The sequence below is a fragment of the Gambusia affinis genome, linkage group LG17 (assembly GCF_019740435.1).
Source record: "Gambusia affinis linkage group LG17, SWU_Gaff_1.0, whole genome shotgun sequence".
Taxonomy (NCBI): Eukaryota; Metazoa; Chordata; class Actinopteri; order Cyprinodontiformes; family Poeciliidae; genus Gambusia; species Gambusia affinis.
Genome location: NC_057884.1, coordinates 25,721,023 through 25,747,275, shown reverse-complemented (window position 1 = coordinate 25,747,275; position 26,253 = coordinate 25,721,023). Strand labels below are relative to the sequence as shown.

General features: G+C 41.2%; 4 protein-coding genes across 5 annotated transcripts; all 4 read left to right on the top strand.

The window, feature by feature from the left end:
- The first annotated feature begins 1,593 nt into the window (after positions 1-1,593).
- On the top strand, positions 1,594-13,284 carry LOC122847213. 2 transcript variants are annotated; one of them, XM_044144684.1, is made up of 3 exons: positions 1,594-1,632; positions 1,904-1,943; positions 11,298-13,284. In XM_044144684.1, exons 2-3 carry the CDS (start codon positions 1,933-1,935, stop codon positions 12,841-12,843), a joined length of 1,557 nt encoding a protein of 518 aa, XP_044000619.1. In that variant the 5' UTR covers positions 1,594-1,632; positions 1,904-1,932; the 3' UTR covers positions 12,844-13,284. The 2 variants fall into 2 exon arrangements, with proteins under 2 accessions (XP_044000619.1, XP_044000620.1); XM_044144685.1 differs by having other exon boundaries at positions 1,599-1,647.
- On the top strand, positions 4,061-6,754 carry LOC122847212. Its single transcript, XM_044144683.1, has one exon. It carries the CDS (start codon positions 5,053-5,055, stop codon positions 6,658-6,660), a length of 1,608 nt encoding a protein of 535 aa, XP_044000618.1. The 5' UTR covers positions 4,061-5,052; the 3' UTR covers positions 6,661-6,754.
- Positions 13,285-17,234: 3,950 nt separating the features above from the next.
- derl2 (derlin 2) lies at positions 17,235-20,466 on the top strand. The gene is made up of 7 exons (XM_044144687.1): positions 17,235-17,421; positions 18,453-18,518; positions 18,597-18,670; positions 19,021-19,114; positions 19,354-19,549; positions 19,627-19,717; positions 20,050-20,466. The coding sequence occupies exons 1-7, from the start codon at positions 17,284-17,286 to the stop codon at positions 20,153-20,155; spliced, it is 765 nt and encodes a 254-aa protein (XP_044000622.1). The 5' UTR covers positions 17,235-17,283; the 3' UTR covers positions 20,156-20,466.
- A 1,392-nt stretch (positions 20,467-21,858) lies between these two features.
- On the top strand, positions 21,859-25,836 carry LOC122819426 (SWI/SNF-related matrix-associated actin-dependent regulator of chromatin subfamily B member 1-like). Its single transcript, XM_044096161.1, has 9 exons — positions 21,859-22,012; positions 22,724-22,835; positions 23,188-23,296; positions 23,584-23,721; positions 24,007-24,134; positions 24,200-24,366; positions 24,431-24,621; positions 24,690-24,821; positions 25,328-25,836. The coding sequence occupies exons 1-9, from the start codon at positions 21,923-21,925 to the stop codon at positions 25,365-25,367; spliced, it is 1,107 nt and encodes a 368-aa protein (XP_043952096.1). The 5' UTR covers positions 21,859-21,922; the 3' UTR covers positions 25,368-25,836.
- The last annotated feature ends 417 nt before the right edge of the window (positions 25,837-26,253 follow it).

Genomic DNA, 26,253 nt, shown 5'->3' with positions numbered 1-26,253 from the left:
ATGGGATTTCACAGAAACTCGTCCAGCAGCCATGATGTTTTCCGGCGTTCTGCTGTATTCAGTCTGCAAACAGAACGATGTCACCTTTAGTTTCCAGTTGGTCTGTAAAGACACTCTGACATCAAACATCCTCCAGACCTGCTGTGGTCAGTCTCTCTGCTCACCTGGATAAACACACCTGCTGCTCTGAACGCCGGCCGCTGGGCAGCAGCTCCATCTGGACCAAACTTGGAAATTGGACGTTGTGCTGCAAACACCTGGAAGTATTACAGAGTAAGAAACATCTGGTTTCATTTGGAAACAAGTCCTGTAACTTTTTCATGCTTGTCAAAGTTGAAAATACTGATGGTCAAAGGTTAGAAAGCTGCCATGTGGTCTGAAGGAAAAAGATGCACAACTGTCAAATCTCAAATGGAGAAACTTTTAGAATAGAAGCAACTAGTTGCATCGTTTCAAAACAGCGCCTCCTAGAGGCCTGTTTGTTTTTCAAGCCTTAATTCACGTTCATCTTTACCACAAGTTGTCATGTTGGATTTGAGTTCTTTCACCCACATGCAGGTTCAAACATTAGCCGGAAAGTCTTGACTCAATGATTTATTCAGAATATTTATTAGAATAAATATTGAAGTAATTTAATCCAGACTGACTGACCCTCTGGGATCGGGAGCAGCTGGCCGGTTCGGGTTAGTTCGTCTGATGGAGGGACAGGAGGGACCTGGTAGAGTCCGGGGGACAGAGAGCATTCACTGATGAGCGCTGGGATGGGCGAAGTTATCAAAATCTGAGAGAACAGGATTAACTTGATCAGCAGTAGACATGACAATGACATAAACTCGGGGTTGACTCGGACCAACAAGTGGGACGATGAACAGCTGCTCTCCGCTTCTTAAGAATCCCCCAGCTGATTGCGGGAATCCGCTGATTGCGGGAATCCGCTGATTGCGGGAATCCGCTGATTGCGGGAATCCGCTGATTGCGGGAATCCGCTGCAGGTGCGCCGGCCTGCCTGAACTCTCCCACGAAGATCCTCTATGTGAGGAGCGCTCACTCCAATTTGAATCCTAACACAAAATCCTCACGTGTTTTAAGATGCTTATTATGCATTTTGAGCTTCATGACACAAAAAGAAAATAATTCACTACAAGAATAATAAACATTTGCTTTTCAATAGGCTTAGCCTTAATCTCTGGTATTCAAGTCTACTGTAAACTGTGAATGAGGGAGTTATTAAATATTATATCTTCTTTTCATAATGTATTGATACAATTTTTAAACAAAAGCTAATAAAACAGAAATGTTTCTGTTGTACTTCTAAATGAATTATCAGCAGTAATTAAATGTAAATGAATCTGGACTTGTTGAGGCTGATCTTTAGTTAATTAAAGGTCAGATCTTTAGTTAGTTGTTTGTGAATTGAGTTATTTAACTTTCATTACATGTCTGGTTGCTGTTTGTTGTGTTTTAACTTCAGGGAATCTTTTTGTTCGTCTCTCCAGCCAAATATTTCATGTCATGATGAGAGTTTGTCAGAAACCATGTGATCAGTGTTTCTCCTCCCCTGACTGATAAAAACTCGACACTCTGACTAGTTTTGGATCTGCAGCCTCCCTGATCGTCACCAGGAGCCTCTGGGTGAGTCACACACAGGTAGGCTCAGGTTTTAACTGGGATTAGTTCAGTTATTTGGCATAAGAAACAACAGAAGATTCACACTAATAGCACGGTTCAGAAAAATTAGGACATTTTGAGGCTATTAATTTGTTTTTTCATCATTTGTAATTTAATAATAGAGTTTAATAATCAAATAACTCCTGTGTTTACTAATAAACAGATATGAATAAATGTCTAATATTTTGTAATTGCAGTAGAAATGCAGCTACAGCTTTTTGATTTTTCTTGCTAGACACCAAGTCGAGTTTCAACAACGTCACAATGGAGAGACGGTGAGTAACTTTGATTTTATATCTGAAAGCAAATTGAAGTAATAAATATCTGACTAAAGTCCTAGAAGACATTTTAACATGTGGAAGAGATTTTATGTTTGCTGAGGAACATTAACTTTAATGATTTTGTGACAGAAGCTCTTATTGGAAGCACAAATCCTTTCAGATAAACATCTTGAACCAAAGATGAAAACATGAATCAATAAATCTTGTGAAACTGCTGGATTATTTTCACATCAGATGATTGATTACTAAATGAACCATCAGCTGTTGCTCTGCTCCTTGTTTAGCTGTGATGATGTCATTACAGGTAAAGATCAGGATGTAAAGTTTTATTTATAACACGTTTTCAGCAACAAGGCAAAACAAAACAAAGTGCTTTACAGGAACTAAAGGGAAATACAAACAAACTAGCAAACTAAAAGAAGAAAAGCCAGTAATGTTGATCCAAAGTGAATAAACTGGATCCTCCAGTTTCCAGCTCTCATTTCATGGTTTTGTGTAATTACACGGTGTCACCACAAGGTGGCACAAACAAAACCAATAAAAGCTTGTTGAAGTCACAAAGTATCACATAAAACATGTTAATTTAGTTAGAATTGAAACATTAGGACTCTAATGAAAAATTAAAATTTTATTTAAAATGCACTTTTCAAACAGACGAGTTTCACTTAAAATGCTTTACAGGATATAAATATATATATATATATTTATAGGTGTGTGTGTGTGTGTGTGTGTGTAGTTAAGTCCAGATTATTACCCTCCTCCATAAAATTTCAAGTTTTTCTGTTTAAGTTTTGATCTTGAACAGATCATCGTCTTTTCAAAACCACATTTCCAAACATCATAGTTTCATTTTGGATGTTAAATCGATCAGCCCCTCTGATGCTGACAGTCAATCTGTTTTGTTTTTCTGGGTAATTTCTGTCATTTATTGTAGTTTGTATCTAGTCTTGAATCCCAGTTCATTCTTCTTTGGAAACTCTGTAACATTTTCGTTGAAGCGGTGAACATGTGACTGACATGACGCTGTCATAAACATCAAGGAGTTTATAGATATTGTTGTTTTCAATAAATGTCATTCTGTAAATAATGGCACTCAATGCATAGTTGACATTGTTTAAAATATCTTTGTTACATCAGCAAAGACAAATTGTTTTTGTCAAACAGCCGAATGCTGAGAAACAGAAACGAGCAAAAATGTTTAGAATCTACAGATTTCACTACCAAACTGAAAACTGCAGAAAAAATAGAGATAAACATGAAAGTCTTTATGGGGCGGGCAGTCCTGGTCCTGGAAGTCCTGGAGGTCCTGGAGGTCCTTGAGGTCCTGGAGGTCCTGGAGGTCCTGCAGGTCCTTGAGGTCCTGCAGGTCCTTGAGGTCCTGGAGGTCCTGCAGGTCCTTGAGGTCCTTGAGGTCCTGCAGGTCCTGGAGGTCCTTGAGGTCCTGGAGGTCCTTGAGGTCCTGCAGGTCCTTGAGGTCCTGCAGGTCCTTGAGGTCCTGGAGGTCCTGCAGGTCCTTGAGGTCCTGGAGGTCTCCTGCAACTTTCAGTTGTGTCTCCACTTCAACACACCTGAGTCCAGTCATCAGGTTGGACTCAGGACTCTGCACTGAGGAGATCCAGCTGTTGGGTTCAGGTTGTTGGACCAGAGAGACTCTAAGACCTGCAGGACATCGGACCTCCAGAACCAGAACTGACCACCCTGATCTATAAAATAGTTTCAAATCTACTAATTTATAAACAAACTTGTAAAAACGGTCTAGTTCAAACATCAGATTTGACAAAACTGTCTTTTGCTCCAAGATGTGAGCAGCATCATTCTTCTGTCCTGATCATCCTCCTTGATGCCATTTACCTGGAAGTCTGGTGACATCACAATGTTTGATCTGAATGTTTTCCAGGCAGAAATCTTAAGGCTCCACATACTGAGGAGTTTTTCTGTGGTTCCTGGACGGCCCACAGTACCACTGAGGATGTGGGCCTTTAATCTGCTCTGAGACAATTTGACAGCTCAAATCTATTATACCCAGAATATAGTCAGGATCTGTAGTCCTGCAGGTTTTAGATGCATCCAACTACAACACATCAAATGATTGAAACCTCTTCAGTTGCCATCAACACTGGAAACAGCCTGGAAACGAGCAATTCATTAGATTGACGTGTTGGTCTTGGGTTGCATCTTGTATGAACCTCCATGAAAAAATGAAACCATCAGCACAGAATGTCCCTTCAGAGGAACCATCTTTACTTTACAGGGACATAAAACACAAATGATTGACAGTTAAGATCCAAGCATGTGGCTCTTTACGTGACACAGTGAGAGTTTTGGTTCAAACAAGCAGAGCTGCTGACAGACGTCTGTCCTCACAAAGTCTTACAGAAACATTGAGACATTAAAACTGGAGAAGAAACTCAGGGCTGAAAAAGTTCTTCCAGTGGATCGGACCTGAAGCTGCAGTGGATATTATTATAAACACAGTTAATACTTTTAGAAATGGGAAAGTTTTTTAGTTTGGTGAGTCACTTTCACATAATAATCTGATCTTTACCATCATAATCAACAGCATCTGTTCTGTTTTCATGGCTTCTACTTTACAAAACGACCAGAAATGATTTAGTATCAAGTTAATCAGCAATAATAATAATAATAATAATAATAATAATAATAATAATAATAATAATAAATTCATGGAGGATACTCAAAGTCCTCTACAGCAAAATCTATTTATTATTTATTACAATTAAACACAAAACCTTTCAGCAGATTTATATTCAATGTTATTTTCATTCAACCAAGAACTTTGATTTTCAGAGAAAAAGAGACGACAAACATAAACCAGTGTAGATCTTGGAAAACAATTCTCTATTTTTATTTATCCTCCATTGACAGAAATGCATAGAAAAAGTTTTCCATAATAATATATATATAATAATGAAACCAACGAGGAGTTTCACGCCTCGTTGCCTCCAAACTTTACCTCCATCCACATTCAGGACATCATGAAAAAATCTGTTGGTCAAATTAAAAGATTAAACCTAAATCTGCCAAACGTATGAATAATTTTGGGCCTATTATTTACTCATCTTACATCTTCAAAGGGTAAATTATGGATTTTTTCTACAGGAATTTCTCCACCAAACACAAGGAGGTCATCTCTAAAAGTCTCCTGATCCAACCAGGATCTCCTGCTGTCTACCAGCTAAAGCTAAAACAGGAAGAGCTCGGACCTCTGACTAAAGTAACCTTGGGTAAAAGAAACATCAGCAAGATAAACAAAACCATCTTACTAGTTGGAGAATCAGGGGCTGGAAAATCAACGCTGATCAACACGATGGTCAACTACATCATGGGAGTGAAGTGGGAGGATCAGATCTGGTTTCAGATTGTGGAGGAGGACGGGAGGCATCAGTCTGACAGTCAGACGTCAGACGTGATCGTCTACCAGATCTTTGGTTTTGAAGGTCAAACTGTGCCGTTCTCCCTGACCATCATCGATACTCCGGGATTTGGAGACACCAGGGGGATCGAACACGACACAATGGTCAGTCACAGGTTGTTTGACTTGTTTCGATCAGAGGACGGAGTTCATGAGATCCATGCAGTGGGTTTGGTGATGAAGGCTACAGATAATCGTGTTAATGACAGATTATCGTATGTCCTGAACTCAGCGATGTCTCTTTTTGGAAGAAACCTAGAGAACAACATTGTTGCTCTTCTCACTCACTCAGATGGACAGAGACCCAGAAATGTGATTGAAGCCCTTGAACAAATGAAAATCAAATGTGCCAGAGATGAGAAGAACCAGCCTGTTTACTTTCTGTTTGATAACTGCCAGAATGAAGACCGAACTGAGGAAGACGCAGAATTCCTGCAAATGGCAGAAAAACGTTCAGACAAAGGAATGAGAGCGTTCACTGAGTTCCTGGAAAAAACGGCACCTAAAAGAGTGATGAGCACCGCTCAGGTTTTGAACGAACGCATCAGCCTGATGGCGTCTCTGCAAAACCTCCAGGACCGAATCCAGCTGACTGAACAGAGACAGATGGAAATTAATAAAATCAGAGAAGCTATAGGGAAACATTCAGAGGAAATGAGGAAGAATAAAAACTTCACTGTAGAAATTACAGAAGTCTACAAGGTGAAGGAACCGACTAAAGGTAAAAAGTTGATGAAGCTTAGTCTTTTTGAAAAAGCTGTGTGCTGCACAGTCTGTGAGGAAAACTGTCACTACCCTGGATGTACACTAGTCCCGAGTCCACAACACTGCGAGGTGATGAAGAGAGGCCGCTGCACCGTCTGCACGGGGAAATGTCCTGCATCGGCTCACGTCAGAGAGGCCTGGAGGTACGTCAACAAGACCAGACAGGTCCAGTGGACGATGAAGGCTGTGGAAGAGAAATACATGAAGAACAAGACAGACTGCGAGAAGAAGTTAAGCCTTTTGAAACAAATGGAAAAGGACATGAAGGAACTTTCAACTCAGAAGTCCCAACTTGTTGATGAAGCCTTCAAACACGTCGTTCGACTGGAGCAGATCGCCCTGAAGGTTGATTCGGTTTCTACATTTTTGTACTTGGACTTTCTGATTGAGAAGATGAAAGACAAAGGAGACGGAGCGAGGGCGCAGAAACTGGAGGAGATGAAGAGCAGACAGGATGAAGGAACCAAGTTAGCACTGCAGTATGTGTGGGGTAAAATACCAGAACCAACGTAACCAACAGAACCAACGGAACCAACAGAACCAACGGAACCAACAGAACCAACAGAACCAACAGAACCAACAGAACCAACAGAACCAACGTAACCAACGGAACCAACGGAACCAACAGAACCAACAGAACCAACAGAACCAACAGAACCAACAGAACCAACAGAACAAACAAAGAACCAACAGAACCAACAGAACCAACAGAACCAACGAATCCAGAACCAACAGAACCAACGAACTAACGTGAACCAACAGGAACCAACAGAAACCAACAGAACCAACAGAACAGAACTAACAGAATAACCAACAGAACCAATGTAACCAACGTAACCAACAGAACCAACAGAACCAATGTAACCAACGTAACCAACAGAACCAACGTAACCAACAGAACCAACAGAACCAACAGAACCAACGGAACCAACGGAACCAACGGAACCAACAGAACCAACAGAACCAACAGAACCAACAGAACCAACGTAACCAACAGAACCAACAGAACCAACGTAACCAACAGAACCAACGTAACCAACAGAACCAACAGAACCAATAGAACCAACGGAACCAACAGAACCAACAGAACCAACGTAACCAACAGAACCAACAGAACCAACGTAACCAACAGAACCAACAGAACCAACAGAACCAACAGAACCAACGTAACCAACAGAACCAACAGAACCAACAGAACCAACGTAACCAACGGAACCAACAGAACCAACATAACCAACGTAACCAACAGAACCAACGTAACCAACAGAACCAACGTAACCAACAGAACCAACAGAACCAACAGAACCAACAGAACCAACGTAACCAACAGAACCAACAGAACCAACAGAACCAACGTAACCAACGGAACCAACGTAACCAACAGAACCAACGTAACCAACAGAACCAACAGAACCAACAGAACCAACGGAACCAACGGAACCAACAGAACCAACAGAACCAACGTAACCAACAGAACCAACAGAACCAACGTAACCAACAGAACCAACAGAACCAACGTAACCAACAGAACCAACAGAACCAATGGAACCAACAGAACCAACAGAACCAACAGAACCAACGTAACCAACAGAACCAACATAACCAACAGAACCAATGTAACCAACGTAACCAACAGAACCAACAGAACCAACATAACCAACAGAACCAACGTAACCAACAGAACCAATGTAACCAACGTAACCAACAGAACCAACAGAACCAACAGAACCAACGTAACCAACGGAACCAACGGAACCAACAGAACCAACGTAACCAACGGAACCAACGTAACCAACAGAACCAACGTAACCAACAGAACCAACAGAACCAACGGAACCAACGGAACCAACGGAACCAACAGAACCAACAGAACCAACGTAACCAACAGAACCAACAGAACCAACGTAACCAACAGAACCAACAGAACCAACGTAACCAACAGAACCAACAGAACCAACAGAACCAACAGAACCAACAGAACCAACAGAACCAACGTAACCAACAGAACCAACAGAACCAACAGAACCAACGTAACCAACGTAACCAACAGAACCAACAGAACCAACATAACCAACAGAACCAACGTAACCAACAGAACCAATGTAACCAACGTAACCAACAGAACCAACAGAACCAACAGAACCAACGTAACCAACAGAACCAACAGAACCAACAGAACCAACGTAACCAACGGAACCAACGTAACCAACAGAACCAACGTAACCAACAGAACCAACAGAACCAACGGAACCAACGGAACCAACGGAACCAACAGAACCAACAGAACCAACGTAACCAACAGAACCAACAGAACCAACGTAACCAACAGAACCAACAGAACCAACGTAACCAACAGAACCAACAGAACCAATAGAACCAACAGAACCAACAGAACCAACGTAACCAACAGAACCAACAGAACCAATAGAACCAACAGAACCAACAGAACCAATAGAACCAACAGAACCAATAGAACCAACAGAACCAACAGAACCAATAGAACCAACAGAACCAACAGAACCAATGTCAGACGTCCAGGATCCTCCACAGCCATTCACACCCTGAACTATAACTCAATATGAAGGCTGTAATAACTGCAGTTGGTCCATTTTCAACTTAAGTAAAAAACATCAAGATTATTTTGAAATGTATATAAATAAATTTGATACTGATGAGAATCATCAAGTGTTAGTAAAAACCACAGATGATCAAGTTTTTACACTGGAATGTTTTCAGTATTTGTCTTTTTGTCAATAATGTCCAAATAAGTTAGAACAATGTGGGTTCACTGAAACCAGAATTATTCCAGACCAAATGTTTGCTAGCTGTTAATGATCAGCTCAACGTGGCAGCAGATGCATCAGATCAGGTTTCTTTTAAAACCTCTGGGATTAAAAGATGCAAAATAAGGAGTACAAAGTTACAAGTGCAAAGAATCTGCATATGCAGAACCATATAAATATAGTAGATGAAGTGAAGCTGCTGCTCAGCGTCTACAGAGATACTGAACCCAGATAACTGCAGCTGATTGAACCGGGATTTTCTGAGAGCTGCTGGTTCTCATGGAGCGTCTGAGTGAAGAAGGACGAGGAGACAAAGGGATAACAGTAATAATAATAATAATAATAATAATAATAATAATAATAATAATAATAATAAAACAATAATAATAATAACAACATGCTTCCTTTAAATAAGTATTTCAAAGTGATAAAACAGAACAGTGAAAACATTTAAAATCAATCAAAATAATCAATCTAAACATCCGTAACTCAAAGTGAAAAAGAGCAACTTTAACAAAGTTCAATGTCTCTTTGACTCCATGATGGTTTTCTGGTCTCTGCAGGGTTAGGGGTCAAAGTTCAGCTGTACTTGTTAACTAACATGGTACAATATTTAAATTCAATGACTTGGTTGCATAAATACTGTCCGCAGTCTGACGGCCGTATTCTGTCTCCGGCTCCAGAGACAAACATCTGATCTTATTGTTAGATAATCCTGCAGCTGAAATAATATGATTCAACTTTCTGCAATATAGTAAAAACAAAACTGGATTTGATGTGATTGGAAAGTCAGAATGTCAAGTTTGAAGTAGAGAACTGTTGATTGTATTGAAAGTATAAAAGTGTCCAGCTTGGTTAAAGTATTTGTACAACACTGGGTCTGATCAGAAGAAGCAGCTCAGAACTGATTAAAAAGCTTTTAAAAGTGATTCATGGTAATCAGAAATGGATTAAATTAATTGACATAGATATTTATTTTTGTGAATAAAGTACTTTCATTTAACAATATGAAAACCAAATCTATGAAGACGATAGTTGTGCTGTGAGAACATCTTTGTTTTTAGCACAGCAGGAAACACCTAGTGGTCAGGTGTGGAATTACTTGTTGCTTGTTTGCATTTATAAATATATTCAGTTTTCTTGTTTGTACTGTTGGTAACTTTGGCTTCTTAACTGAGAATATTTAAGATGAAAAATATTTTTCTGACTGTAAATAAAGTAATCGGTTCTAGATTGTTTGTATCAGTTTCTTACTGTCACACTATTTCAGAATAAATGCTACATTTACAGAATATTTAATATTTATTAGATCTGAAACACATGAAATGAAAGTTATTCCAGTAAATCAGCATCAACTCCAAGATTCAAAATAAAGATAAATAATTTAAGGCTTGTTCAGTTTGAAAGGTTTAGGTCAGATTGTAAAACCTAAAGCAGCTCCATGTTTCATCACTTTAGTTTAATAAATATTAACAGAATTCACAGAGTTAACAATTCAATTCAAACAAGAAACAAACAAAGCAGAAACATTAAAAAGTAAATTGTCCTCATGAAGGTTTAGATGATCAAATATTCAAGTTACACTTTAATGTTGAGAAAACTGCTGGCTGGACGTCACTGAACTGAAATAATGTTTCCACATCCTAGAAGAGGAAAAAAATAGAAATAATACTTTCTAGATTATCTGGAACAATCTTTATTTTATTTAAATGGTCAAGACCAATATTTAAATAATTTCATGTTTAAATAAAAACAACATTTTTTCAATGTGTTCCTGCGTTCAGAGGCTCTGGCTGAGAAATGATGGCTTCCTGGAGACGTTGAAGGTTTTAATTTTACCAGTTCGACACTAAAACACCAAACGAGGCATGTAATGTTGATTCCATCAATCCAAGATGGCTGCCTGCACTTCCTGCACTCCCTTTGAAACTACATGCAGTTAAAACTGCAGAAAATCAACACCTCTGTTCACAACCTGTGATTCTGTTTGGGTCAGCAGGAAGGCAGCGGCAGATTAAATGTCTGTCTGGAGTTTACAGATAAAATGTATTAAATTATTTAGCTTGATGCTAAAAATAGGGGAAGTTTCAGTAATGAACAAGCAAAGTCAGAGGTCTGGATTAACTGACACAATGTCAACGGATTACTTTACTGAATCCAAACTGAATTATAATCCAGAGATTATGTCCATAGCTGGGATTTTGTCTGTATGCAATGATGCCTCCTCTAGATTAATTTGCTTTATAATCTACTTTGCAACAGCAGAAATGTACGTTAGTTATTTTGTTAGTTCTTTGGTTTAGACTTCAGGACGTTTTTACCAAACGTTAAAGGTTCGTTGAGCAAGTCTGTGCTCTTTTTTTACAGGACCAAGAATCACTCTTTGTCAATACTGATCTCCAAATCTGTTCAGATCTCCTCAGGACTTCCAAAGATCTACCAACTGAAAACAGAAACAAAGACGTTTGGAGATCTGTCCACAGTGACCATTGGTACCAAAGACACCAAGCAGAATAATAAAACCATCTTACTAGTTGGTGAAACAGGGGCAGGAAAATCCTCTCTGATCAACGCTCTGTTCAACCATGTGATGGGAGTTCAGTTTGAGGACGGGGTCTGGTTTCAGATCGTAGACAGGCAGCAAGGTAAAACACCAGATGTGACCATATATGAGATCTGTAGTTGTGAAGGTAAAACTCTGCCCTGTTCAGTCACCATCATTGATACTCCTGGATATGGAAACACCAAAGGAATCGAACAAGATGACATAGTCATTGACAGGATGCGTAAACTGTTTGAGACAGAAAACGGTGTTCATGAGCTTCATGCAGTGGGTCTGGTGATGAAGGCAACTGATAACAGACTTAGTGACAGATTGATGTACATCTTTGACTCGGTGATGTCTCTGTTTGGAAACGACCTGGAGAAAAACATCGTGGCTCTGATCACTCACTCCAATGGAAGAACACCTAAAAATGCTCTTCAAGCTCTTGAAGCTGCAAACTTCAGATGTGCAACAAACGAAAACAATCAACCAGTTTATTTCTTGTTCAACAACCAGCAGAATGAAGATCGAACAGACGGAGCAGAGCTCTGCACTACAGCTCAGAGAATATCAGAGAAAGGAATGCAAGGGTTCACAGCCTTTGTGGAAAAAATTTCACCTCAAAGACTGAAAACTACAACCGAAGTGATGAACGAACGCATCAGACTGACGGCCTGCGTCCAAAACCTGCTGGACAGAATCAGACGGACTGAACAGAAACAGACAGAAATCAAACAGATTGAAGAAGGACTGAAGATGCATGAAGAAGAGATGGGAGAAGAGGTCACAATTCATGTAGATGAGCCCTATGTTGTCAAAGAACGCATCAGCGGAGGAAGGAAGTGGCTGATCTTCTATGAAGGAGCTGTGACCTGTCCTGTCTGTAAGGAAAACTGTCACAAAGACGGATGCACCAAGACCTGGCGCCCCGAGTTCTGTGAGGTGATGAGAGGAGGCCGATGCACTGTTTGTTCCAAGAAATGTCCTGCAGCTGTTCATGTCAAACAAACATGGATATACAAGAACACAACGAAGAGAGTTGAGAAGAAAATACCCAAGATGAAACATGACAGTGAAAATAAAGCAAAGTTTGAGGACCAGACACGTTATCTGAAAAACCTTGAACAGGAAATGAAGAAACTTGTGGAAGAAAAATACAAACTGGTGGATGAGGCCTATCAACATGTCATCAGACTGGAGGAGATTGCTCTCAAAGTTGATTCAGTGTCTGTTAATGTCCACTTGGACTTCCTGATTGAGAAAACCAAAGAAAAGGGAGACAGAAGGAAAGTCCAGAAACTGGAGGAACTGAAGGGAAAAGTGGACGAAGGAACCAAAGCAGCTCTAAGATACAAAAATGCTTTTTAAGTTTAGTTTATGATGAGAAATAAATCTGTGAAAACATTCATTGGAGACATTAGAAAGTTTAACCCACAGGTTCAGAAATGATCAAGATACATTACCTTCAAAACGTGGTGGAGGGATTATTTTAATTAATGCTCAGTATAATCCAAAAATCTGTCTGTACATAAAGTTTAAAGATTGAGATAAAAATACAGAAGTTTTAAAATCAGAAGTACATTTTATTTGTCTTTTTTGGTTTTATTTTTAATGTGTTCATACTGAAAATTATTACACTGACTCCCAAAATGTAACACACACACACACACACACACACACACCCTGCCATATACATTTACTGAACACATATTTTAAAACTATTAGAAATAATTTGTTGATTCATTCATTCACATTTTGTTCATTGTGGGTTTTTGGAGTCTTTGAATAAAATCTCTGTGTAACAGAAAACTGTTCAATGTGTCTTTAATTAGTCCAGTGGTTCCCAAAGACTTTATGGGATTAAAACACATTTTATAGGTTTTATTGAAAAAAGGATCACACTGTTCAACCAGACAGGAACCGACACACATTTTGATTTTAAACTCCACTGAACTTTACTTCACCCTGCAGTTCACGTCCCACTGTGGGAACCACTGAATAATAAATGATGTCCTGTATACATCCTTATTTAGACACATTCAGCCATTCACACACACACATTCAGGTGTCCATTTGCCTTGTGTGATGTCATACCTGCCATTTTTGTCCCTAATTTTTTTAGACTTTTCATACTGTACATCTTTATGTATTAAAATAGCTGCTCTTACTGTTGGAATCTGAGTGAAAATGTTGTGTAAAGCCTCTGCAGAGTCAGAGTCTACACTGAACTTTATTCAGCTAATTGGTTTCTTGTCAATAAACAATGTGACTTTGGACCGGATGGATTAATCCCCTGACATTCCAGCACAGCAGACTGGTGTTGGTTAGTGTCTGATTATTTGCAGAGGTCATAGACAGGAGGCATCAACATGTAGCCATGAGGGGAGCAGGGAGCAGAGATAATGAACACAAAATTAACAAAACATCTATAATAGGATGCCAAGAGGAAAAAATGGCCTCTTTTATCCTCGTTATACTTCCAGTTCTCACTGTTCAAACCGATAAATGTTTACCATGTTAGCCCACAACAGAACCCAATTATAAACGGTAATTAAACGTAGCGTTGCAATTTCTACAGCAATAATAACACATATTCCCAATCTAGCATCACAAGGCTCCATTTAAAAAAATACAAGCATCAAAAGAGCCAAAACTTAGAATTACAAGTTATTAGAGATTATGCTATGTCTGTTATATGAAGAAAACGCACAATAAGGCTCAACAGAGCGTGACGTCACTGCTCTAGGCGGAGGGATATGAGCGCCATCTTGTTTGCTCACATACAGTTTGTGTGTCTGGTACGGCAGCAGCACATATAGTTTGGATGTACAGTATTTATATTTCTTTACGGAAGGTTTCTGTTTATATAACAGGTTTGTGGTGCATTTATATCCTAAAGAAAGATATAAAACTTCAGATATTTCACAACAAGATATTAACATTCATGGAAAAACCTTACATAACCTTATATTAAATCAGAAAGTACGGCGGCCACCGTAAGAAAGACTTACAGTTTTCAATTATGCCGCACAACTGATCAGTAGTTTTGCGAGGGAACGCAAAAGAAAAAAACATCCCCATGTCCCCTAGGGGGCGCCGTAGTATGGTTTTTAAAATCACTGTGCATAATGATTAAATATACAGCATCCTGCTATTTTGAAGAGTTGATTTTATTAAAACTTTATATTTCAGATGGTCAGTGTAAAATTTGAACCCATGACTTTGGCTTTATGAGACCAACTGAGCTAAACAGCCACATATAATCTTATATCTTCGTCAATATTAGAAAAACTTACATGATTTTTCTACAATGAAGATTTGAAGAAATGCTGTAATGTTTTTCAAAATCAACATGCTTAAAGGTGTATTTTCCAGCAAAATATTATTTTGAAGTATTGATTTTATTTTCCACCTTTTTTTATTTTTGAATTATTGTTTGTCTGAAAGACTTTAGATTTCCATTGACCAGTAAGGGAATTGAACCACCTACCTTAGTGTTATCAGCGCCACACCTGTCCAGCTGAGCTATCATCAGCTGGACAAAGTTTTCCTAAATACAATGTTACTCATAATGTTGAGTTTCCATGGATTTAAAAAACTTACATGATCTTACCACAATGAAGATTTGAGTAAGGAGCTCATATTCTAATGTTTTTAAAATCACTGTGCATAATGGTTAAATATACAGCCTCCTGATATTTTGAAGAGTTGATTTTATTAAATCTCTATATTTCAGATGGTCAGTGTAGGATTTGAACCCATGACTTTGGCTTTATGAGACCAACTGAGTAACCAGCCACATATAATTTTGACTTCGTCAATATTAGAAAACATACATGATTTTTCTACAATGAAGATTTGAAGAAATGCTGTAATGTTTTTCAAAATCAACATGCTTGAAGGTGTATTTTCCGGCAAAATTTTATTTGGTTAATACATAGGTTTTGTTTATATTGTTTCTACATTGCGTCAAACTCAGGGCCCCCTAGTGGCTGCGCTGGCCCCTAAATGCTCCAAGAATATTAAAGATTATTAACCCAAAGGTTAGAAATCAGTACTCTGATGGGGCCAACCAGCAAGGAAAACTTCACCATAACATGAAGGGTTTCTGTCTTTGTGATGAAGCGCCAGCGTTAAACATGATGTACATGAGAAATGCAGAAATATGTGATATGTCAGACATAAAAGCGTTTGTTTCTATCAGCCTGGTTTACTTAACATAACAACACCGCTGTCCTCACCTTTTCAGCAGCCGTTTCAATAGATATTTATGATTCTCAGGATGACATCAAAAGCTGCAGATGGTTGTTAATCCATCTGATCCATCTTCTACTGATCTTCGCCCACCTTTCCTGATGACGAGCATCTCCAGTGACCTTCTTTTCCTTTCATATGGAGCCTGTGGAATCAAATAAAAATGAGTCATGGTCGAGTTTATATTGTTGTAGTTTTGATTTTCTTATTTCAAAGGACAAAACATGTAGATACTATGTCAATGAGTTATTAATGAGTTAAGAGCTGTTAGGATTATAAGCAGAAAATGTTACAAAAATCCAACAAATCCATCGTTAATTCAAAATTCATTAAAGTTCATGACCTGGTGTAGAGTTATGTTCCACAAGTTCTATTTGACCCTTGCAAATAATTTATTAAGAGAGACAGCATTTATTACTTGAGGGGATCATACTAAACAAATGGAACATTGTATTAAAATAATCTGTGGAACAATCAATCAAAAGAAACCAAATAATATGTAATAATTATTGAATGAATTCTAAACGTCAACATTTCTTTACATATTTTGTAGCAATAATTTTGTCTGTGGGTTTGCAAAGGGAGTCACTAACCAGAAGCTATTTGAGGCAGCAAGGCCTGGAAAAGTTTGGGACTTTTGAGAGAACGCGCAACGACGCCATTTATTCAAAACGTTTGCTCATTTCTACATGTCATATGTTAATTTTAAACTGAAAACGAATAGTGAATAAAAAAATCAAATAGCTAATATGGACGGACAATATTAAATAAACTTGTGCAAAGACTGAAAGCCACATTGCTCTGTTAGCAGACTTAGCTAACTAGTACTAGCTTAACAGCTAGCATGCTACTAGCATAACAAATATCGCGTTGTTCACACTGCTAACATTAACTTTAGACTTTTTTCGAGTTTACACTATAATCTTCTGTAACAGTATATACGTACGGTACGTTATGAATAAATTTAAGTATATGAAAATAGGAAAAACAAACGACATCGATACTTGGCTCCACCTACATTGATCAGCGGTCTGGGGTAAAAATCCTGTGTGTAGTTACACTATCCAACCAGCAGATGGCTCTACAACAGCCTCCTTACTTTATTTATTGTTCCATCCAGTTTAACCATGAGAAATGATCATTTAAAAAGCGCCACAGAGCAATTATTAGTAAACCATATGAACAATAGAACAGCAATAAATACAGTGAAATAACTGCTAGAAGTTGCACGTGCGGGGTGACGTTCCGTCAAGCAACCACCAGATGGCTCTAAACCTACCAGTTTACTTTGTTAAAATTTATATTGAAACGTTTTAAGTACGTTTCTTAAAAAGTAATATTAGTTAAATTTTTAAGTTACTTCTACAGTTTTTTCTTTTATAACTACTTTAGCTTTATTTTTCATCTAAACAACACTGGATTATTCAAATACATAATAAAACTTTTTTATTATTATTTGCTGCGGTAGTACCTGGTTTCTGTTTAGAAATGACAGAAGTGGAAGTCGTGGTGGATTGTCCCACGGCCCATGAACGCATCCCCGTCTCTTTGGCAATGACGTGTCAGGAAGCCCCGGAAGCTGTCAGTAGTGTCTCCAAAATGGCCTACCAGACCCTCCAGCAGGAATATTTACAGATTCCTGTTGTTACCAGGGCTTACACCACGGCCTGCGTCCTCACCACGGCTGCAGTGGTAAGACCAACCCGAAACGAACCGAGCCGGACCGAACCGAGTCGGTCAGTCAGTCAGGACTCTGCTGGTTTCTGTTGAGCTCCAGATGTTTCTGTTGCAGATCCGAGTGTGAGCTGCTCATTGAGGAAGTTAGCTTCACGTTTAATGTTGTTCCGAGCTGAGAACTCAGTCAGGGTTCGGTTCCGGTCCGTTTAACCCGGCTTTGACCGCAGTCAAAGATTATAATCTGGTTTTATTTAGTCTCAAGCGGTTGGGGGGGGAACCGGTTCCCTCCGTCACAGACGGACCCTGAACGCACCATCGGATGTTTAACATATTTACCTTCAGCCTGGCCTCAGGAGTGTTTTACTGACAGTTAAATCTGTTTTATAATTTTAATTATGAATTGTTCGTTGTGGATGTGGAGGTCTGACTGATGGTGATCCGGACCTGACCCCAGCTCGGAGTTAACACAGTTGGCTGAGGGTTCTGGTTGGTTAGAGTCCGGTAGAACAGTTGATGTTTGGGATGGAAGATGAGGAGGAAGCCTCCAGATGTTCCTGATGTTCCAAACCCGTAATCTGAGCAGAGCTGGGAGGAAAGCACTGCTTCCCGCTGAATAAAAGGTTAAAGTTATGTCGCTTTCTCCAGTAGCAGTCAGTTTACCAGCGAATCTGAGGAGACCTCTGACTGGGATACGATTCTAGGGGTTTAGGGTCACAGTTCAGGGATTATTTAGGCTTTTGCTATGCTAATCAGATGCCCTCAGTTGCTATAGCAACACCTTATTGCCATGGTTACGCATGATAAGTGTAATCCATGCAGCTGCTCAGCATCCAGAAGCAAAGGCGATAATTATCCAAACAGCTAAACCAGAAACTGATGAAGTGAGCCAATCAGAGCTAAGGCAGCAGAGCTGCGACGTCTGGGCCAGGATGGACCCTGCTCCCGCTCAGGGCTTCCCTGCGTTAATCCAGCTCGGGTTGACCATAATCTCTGGAATAATCCTGGTTTCTGAAGCTGCTCAGGTTCTCTCTGGTTTCCTCCTACAGCAACTGGAGATCATCACACCGTTCCAGCTCTACTTCAACCCAGACCTGATTCTGAAGAACTACCAGGTACCGAGTCACTCCTTTACCTTTCAGCAAACTGGATCAGAACCAACGCAGCTGAAGGATTTTCTCTTGTCTTCTCAGGTATGGAGACTCATCACCAACTTCCTGTTCTTTGGTCCAGTCGGCTTCAATTTCCTGTTCAACATGATATTTCTGTATCCTGGTTTGCATGTTTCTGTTTCACAGCAACAGATGTTGCTGCTGCTGACACGACCCAAGAGGTTCTGAACTAGAGCTGCAGCTAAAGATTAGCTTAGTAATCAATTATTCTGACGATTAATCGGGTGTTATGATGATTGATGATTAATCAAGTAATCAGATAAACATTTTTTTTAATATGAATTTAGAAATATATTAAAAGATGCAAATAAACAAATAATTTCTCAGCGTGAATAAGAAAGCCAACATTTGATCACCAATTAGTTTCAGGCCCAGTTTGTGTTTCGGGCCCAGTTTGTGTTTCGGGCCCAGTCGGTGCGTGTTTTCCCTAACCGATGGGTCCCAGGTACCGGTACTGCCGGATGTTGGAGGAAGGCTCCTTCCGGGGTCGGACGGCTGACTTCGTCTTCATGTTCCTGTTCGGCGGCCTGCTGATGACCGTATCCTTCCGCCTCGGGGCGTTTCCATGGAAACAGTGTTTCTCCGTAGACCGAGATGACAGGAAACTGTCTGAGACCACAAGTTTACATACAGCTGATGAAAGGACTGCCTGAAGATAAAGAATCTGAGTTTTTTACAGAAATAATTTAGTGATTCTGACCTGAAACCAGAGACTCTGATTTCTCCTCGCTCTCTGAGGTGTATGTAAACTTGTGGCTCCTTTAACGGCGCTGAGCAGATCTTCGGCATCTTCGTGAGCCTGGTCTTCCTCGGCCAGGCCTTCACCATCATGCTGGTGTACATCTGGAGCCGCAGGAACCCCAACGTGCGCATGAACTTCTTCGGCCTGCTGAACTTCCAGGCGCCCTTCCTGCCCTGGGTGCTGATGGGATTCTCCCTCCTGCTGGGAAACTCCATCATCGTCGACCTGCTGGGTCCGTTACGCCGCCGCCCGGCCGCCGCCCGGCCGCCGCCCGGCCGCTTCAGAACTCATCCTCTGTTTTGTTTCCAGGCATCGCTGTGGGTCACGTCTACTACTTCCTGGAAGACGTTTTCCCCAACCAGCCTGGAGGCGGACGCTGGCTCCGGACGCCGTCCATCATGTGAGGCTGCAGCACCTTTACTGAATTTAATTCTACATTTTATACGTTCATTTTACATTTCATGTTTCATTTATTTATTTACATATTGATGAAAGTTTCTGTATGTTTGATTCAGTGTTTCACTTTATTTAGTTAATAGTTATATAATTTTATGTATGTATGTTTTTGTTTATTATATTTTATTGGAAGGTGATTCATGGTTCAAATAAGGATCTGAAAAGTGTGGCATGCATTCATATTGTGCCCCTCTCAGTCTAAGTAGGGCCAGCCCCCAGCATGATGCTGCCATCCCCATGTTTGGCTGAGCTTCCTGTCTCTGGCTCCGCCCACAGAAAGATGCTGTTCGACACGCCGGAGGAAGACGCCAACTACAACCCGCTGCCTGAAGACCGGCCCGGCGGCTTCGCCTGGGGGGAGGGCCAGCGCCTGGGCGGCTAGCCCCGCGGTGCCTTCAGGGACCCTGCGGCGGAGACGGGAAGGGGACGGACGCGCTCGGTGTTTTCCTGGTGTTTGTTTAGTTCTCGGTGAAGAATGCCAAACAGCCTGGACTGCTGGGGAGGAAACGGTTTTGTTGTTTGTGTTTTTGGCTTTGATCATCTTCAGAAACTCTTCGCCGGCGCCAAATCGTCACGCCGACGCCGTTTTCAGGAGCGCCGCGGTTCGGGACTGCAGACAAACGTTGGACAATGAGTCTGTGGGACTCCATGTTTATCTTGGTCTCAGATTAAAATCCTGACGTGTGAAAAAGATTTAAATATAAAACAGAATTTATTCCTTCTTTTCCATTTCACTTTTTAAACTAATAAATGTGTGCAGCGGCAAACGTCGATCAGTTTCATTTCCGACTGCAGGTCAGAGGTCAGGAGGAAGTCATGCAGGACGCAGAGAAGAAAAGAGTTTAAAGATCTGCTGCTTTAAACTCAGCAGGTATCAAACCACTGACAGGAACGACTTGGACGAGTCATCAGAACTACAGGCTGACCTCTGACCTCTGACCTCCCATTCACCAGCAACATTACTGGAAAAGCTTCAACAGTTAAACAGTTTCCCAACGATAACCGACTCCTTCCACTCTGGTTTCCATGGTTACCACAGTATGGAGACTGGCCTAGTCAAAGTCTTCAATGACATCCATATAAATACGGACTGTGGGAGAACCACAGAGCTGGTTCTGGTTCTGGTTCTGGTTCTGGTTCTGGTTCTGCTCTGCATCCAGAACCAAACAGTGAGAAGCTGCATTCAGCTTCTATGCACCACAAATCTGGAACAAACTTCCAGAAAACCTAAAAACAGCTGAAACACTGAGGTCCTTTAAATCCAGACTAAAAACCAGCTGCTGGAGTTGATTTAGAAACCTGATCATGAAACATTGATCAATAATCCGACGTCATCCACTGTTTCTGCTTTCTGATGAAATGCCTTGTTGCTGAAAGGTGATATACAGATAAAAATTGATTGATTGATTGAAGAAGGAATTCAGAAGACAGCAATTGACAGGATTCAAAGGAAGAAAGGAAACCATTAAGGGTGCAAACAGCAGAATAAACACACAAAGAAGGGAGGATGCAACATTTATAGAGTTATTACAGATCTTCTCCTGATGAACAAACACAGTGCGGCCATGTTTCCCTGATTCTGCCTCTGATTGGCTGACCAGGCCCTCCTGATGGCTCCTTCCCTGGTAAGCATGGAGCGCTATCCAGCAGTGTCAAGACAGAAGCACAACCTGCAGAACATCTTGTAAACAACTTGTAAAAATAAAATCATTTTTCTTTAAGTGAAGAATGTATAAATTGTATATTAAAGGAGGTTAGGGAATATGTTCATACTTCTCCATTGTGTGTATCATGATGTGAACATCTTTGAAACAAATGTAAAATTGAATGAATTCAATTGCTATAGCATTTCTACTGATGAAACAGCATAAAAAGACGTTCATCAAGTTTTAGGCATGTTCACTGATAAGCTCAAGATTTTATTTTATTTTATTTTTTCAGATAAATTATCGACCTGTATTTAGATATTTATGCCAGACATGTTAATACACAAGAAGAGTTTTCTTATTTATATAATTAGATATTTTTAGATGTTTCCTTGTGTCAGTCAATTTTCATTGAATCGAAGAAATCTACGATCTCCCACTTTTTCCGGAGATTTTAAACGCATCAGAAGCAGATCTAGCTTGTTAGCCCCGGTGTAGCAAAGATGCAGCTAGCTCTGAGTAAAACATTTGGCCAGAAACCAGTTAAGTTCCAGCTGGAAGAAGATGGAGACTTTTACATGGTGGGATCAGAGGTATGTCCATGTGTGGTCACTGGTGCTGGAGGCTTGCTTCCCAGTAAAACCAGTCTGGGCTCTCCATCCTGCTGCTAGCCACCGTTAGCATGCTAACGCAGCTGTAAACAAAGACCTTAGTGGTTCTGGATTCTTTCTGAGACCCAAAAAACGGCTCATTAAATAAAAATTAAGTTATAAACTTAATACTCTGGAAACGAACAGCTGGAGAATATTAATAATGACGTTTATTTCACAGCCTGCTGCTGATTTACGCTGTTTTTACCCCAATTTGTCAGTTTTTATAGAGCCTAAAATTCATTTCTTAGGGTTGAGTTGCTGTTTGGAAACTGATTTGAATAAGAAAGAGCTAAATATACAAAATGAATAAATTTTACACCATTTAAATAAACTAAAATTTCGGGGTTTATCTCTGAAAGTGAAGGAATCGACAGATTTCTGAGTTTTCTCGCTGATTTAAGCTGTAAAAATGCGTTTTAAAGTTAGAAGTAGATGAGTGTTTATAACGGAAAGCTCATTATTTTACTGGAAAATTAAGCAGCTGTGAGGAAAGAAACAGTTTCTGTGAAACTAATTAATGAAGTCAAACTTTGTGGTGGTTTGATTAAGACTGGAACCTGTGAAGGATTTATTTGTTCCCAGCAGATTTCCAGTTTTCTTCTCTGTATTTGATGTTCTGGTTCTGATCAGGTTCTGTTCCTGTCTGTCCAGGTCGGGAACTACCTGCGGATGTTCAGAGGCTCCCTCTATAAGCGTTACCCATCACTATGGAGGCGGCTGGCCTCCGTGGAGGAGAGGAAGAAGATCATGGCTTCATCCCACGGTGCGTCCTGCTCCAGCAGTTCAGCTGCTTCATGCTGCAGTTTGCTTTTACTTTCTTCTTCTTCTTCTTAGCGTCCTTGATCTGATTATGTAACCTTTTTTGTTAAATTATTGTACAATAAATGTTTTGTTAAAAATAAAAAATAAATCTTCTTCTTTTTCTCGGACGATCAGAAAAACTTTAACCTGCTGCATGAAGAAGAACCAGTTCCTCTGCTGAAACATCAGATAATTACGAACAGGAACAGGCAGCTGGAGCTCTGATAACAGTTTCCTCCTTTCATCAGCCTGAACTCTGCTGGTTAAAGCTGCTAGACGACCTTTGACCCCTGCCATGTTCCTCCTGCTTACAGCCACCAGCGTGACGCTGCTGAAGGCCTCAGAGTGCGAGGAGATCTTCGACGGGAATGATGAAAAGTACAAGGCTGTGTCCATCAGCACCGAGCCTCCGGCGTACCTCAGGTAACCGGGTCGGACCGGACCGGACCGGGTCGCTCTCAGGGACCTCAGACTGTTACGATGATCCTTTCAGACTTTGTACCTGTTCCACTCAGGGTGTTGGATGATGATGATTGAACAGGTAAAATCTGAAACAACCAACCAGTCGAAATAAAAGTTCAATCCTGAAGACGAAGGTTTGAACTGTAAGATACAGGAAACAAAGAGACAGAAAGTTTTTCCTCCAGCATGATGAGTCTCCTTATTCCTGGGCAGGAAGCAGATTCCTCCACTTCCTGTCTGTGTTCCAGGGAGCAGAAGGCGAAGCGCAGCAGCCAGTGGGTTCCCACCTTACCCAACAGCTCCCATCACCTGGACGCCGTTCCTTCCTCCACCTCCATCAACAGAAACCGGATCGGCCGCGACAAGAAGAGGACCTTCCCCCTCTGGTGGGAAACTTTATTATTATTATCATTATTATTATTATTATTATCATTATTATTATTATCATTATTATTATTATCATTATTATCATTATTATTATTATTATTATTATTATTATTATTATTATTATTTTTATTATTATTATTTTTATTATTTTATTAATAAAACATCTCAGATTGTTGAGAAAAGCTGCTAAAATAAAACCCCGCCCCCTCATTTGAATATTACAACATGAATTGTTGATTCTGGTTGGTTCTGCTGTCTGTAACCGGGTCGGTTCTGGCCTCCAGCTTCGATGACCACGACCCGGCGGTGATCCATGAGAACGCGGCGCAGGCGGAGGCGCTGGTTCCGATCCGGTTGGACATGGAGATCGACGGACAGAAGCTGAGAGACGCCTTCACCTGGAACATGAACGGTAACTGAGCCGGACCCGGCGCCGGTACCAGAGCCGGACCCGGGCCTGACGCTGCCTGTCCCCAGAGAAGCTGATGACGCCGGAGATGTTCGCCGAGATTCTGTGCGACGACCTGGACCTGAACCCGCTGGCCTTCGTCCCCGCCGTGGCGTCCGCCATCCGCCAGCAGATCGACTCGTATCCTAGCGACGGGCTGCTGGAGGAGCAGACCGACCAGCGCGTCATCATCAAGGTGGGTGGGCGGAACCGGGCCGGGACCGGGGCGGAGGCGCGGGTCTGACGGGTTCTGTGTGCAGCTGAACATCCACGTGGGGAACATTTCTCTGGTGGACCAGTTTGAGTGGGACATGTCTGAGCGCGACAACTCGCCGGAGGCCTTCGCCCTCAAGCTGTGCTCCGAGCTGGGCCTGGGCGGAGAGTTCGTCACCACCATCGCCTACAGCATCCGGGGGCAGCTCAGCTGGCACCAGCGCACCTACGCCTTCAGGTGACCGCCGCCAACCTGTGGGCCGGCTCTGGCTCTGACCCGGTTCTGACCCGTTTCCCATCTCCCAGTGAGAACCCGCTCCCCACGGTGGAGATCGCCATCAGGAACACCGGAGACGCCGACCAGTGGTGCCCCCTGCTGGAGACTCTGACAGACGCAGAAATGGAGAAGAAGATCCGAGACCAGGACAGAAACACAAGGTCAGAGGTCAACTAGATGTGCTGAGGGTCAGAGGTCAACTAGATGTGCTGAGGGTCAGAGGTCAACTAGATGTGCTGAGGGTCAGAGGTCAACTAGATGTGCTGAGGGTCAGAGGTCAACTAGATGTGCTGAGGGTCAGAGGTCAACTCCTAGATGCTTAGAGTGAGCTGGACCAAGAGGTTCATTTAATTATATTTTTTTATTTTTTATTTTAGGTCATTTTTGGTTTAATTTAAACCAGTCTGATTATATTTATATCTATAGATCTATATCTGTATATATATATATATATCAAAGGTTTTCAACCATTAATGATTCCAGAACGTTTCGACAAATGAAAATCTGTAGACAGCTTTTATATTCCAAATTCTGGCTTGTTTTTCTGTTTTTATTGATAAAAATGTTGAAAACCACAAATCTCTTCCTGTCAGTTTCACTGTCTGCTGTTTCTGGAGAGATCTTTATGGAAGAGATCCAGAAAGTGATCTGCTCTGGTTGTTTGCAGGAGAATTAGACGTCTGGCCAACACCGCCCCCTCCTGGTAGGACGCCTCCAGCCCGGACCCACCCGGACCCACCCGGACCGACTGCTGGCCTGATCACCATGTAGCGCCTCATGTAGTGTTTGTTCTGACCCGTTTCTGCTCCATGCAGCCTCCACTCTGCAGCTGCAGGTTCTGGCCTCCAGAACCTTCAGGTTCATCATGCTTCAGTACCAGGACGATGAGTTACCGTGGAAACCGCTGCTGGTTGGTGCCGCCAGTGTTGGAGGCTGGAGCAGAACTTCCTGCTTCTCACCAACCAGAACAAACCGACGCTCCTGGTTCTGCTTTAACCCGGTTCTGACCCGGTAGAGGTTCTGCATGCAGACTCATGTTTCCTGAGGAGGAGGAGGATCTTCATCACGTGGTTCCCTCATGGGCAGACCATGGTCATTTCATCTTCTTTTGTAAGTTGTTGGACATTTATATTGACTGTTTTTATATAAAAACAATAAAACAAAGATTAACCAAATATTTCCCGATGAAGTCATCATTTATGATAAACCAGGCAGATAAAACAAAGTTACTGAACATCAGCTGACAAGCCGGGAAATGAAAGGAAAATCCTTGAGGAATAAAAACTAGCGTTCATCACCAGACTGAACAGTTCAGGAACCGTTCCTGCTCGTTCATCTGAACTCCCAGACTGATTCCTTATCTTCATCAGAGGACCACCCAGAGGTCAGAGGTTACTGGACGCTTCAGTGCACATGATTCAGACCTCGGATCCATTCTCATCGGTTCCATTCACCTTTTCCTTTATTCCCCATGAGTCCAGCCGCTCTGGACCGATCCAGATCAATGCGCCAACTCTGCTGCTAATAATGTGATATAAACGTCGTTCAATGTTTGTATTTCTGTTTTATGATTATAGTCCAGTGTGAAACCAA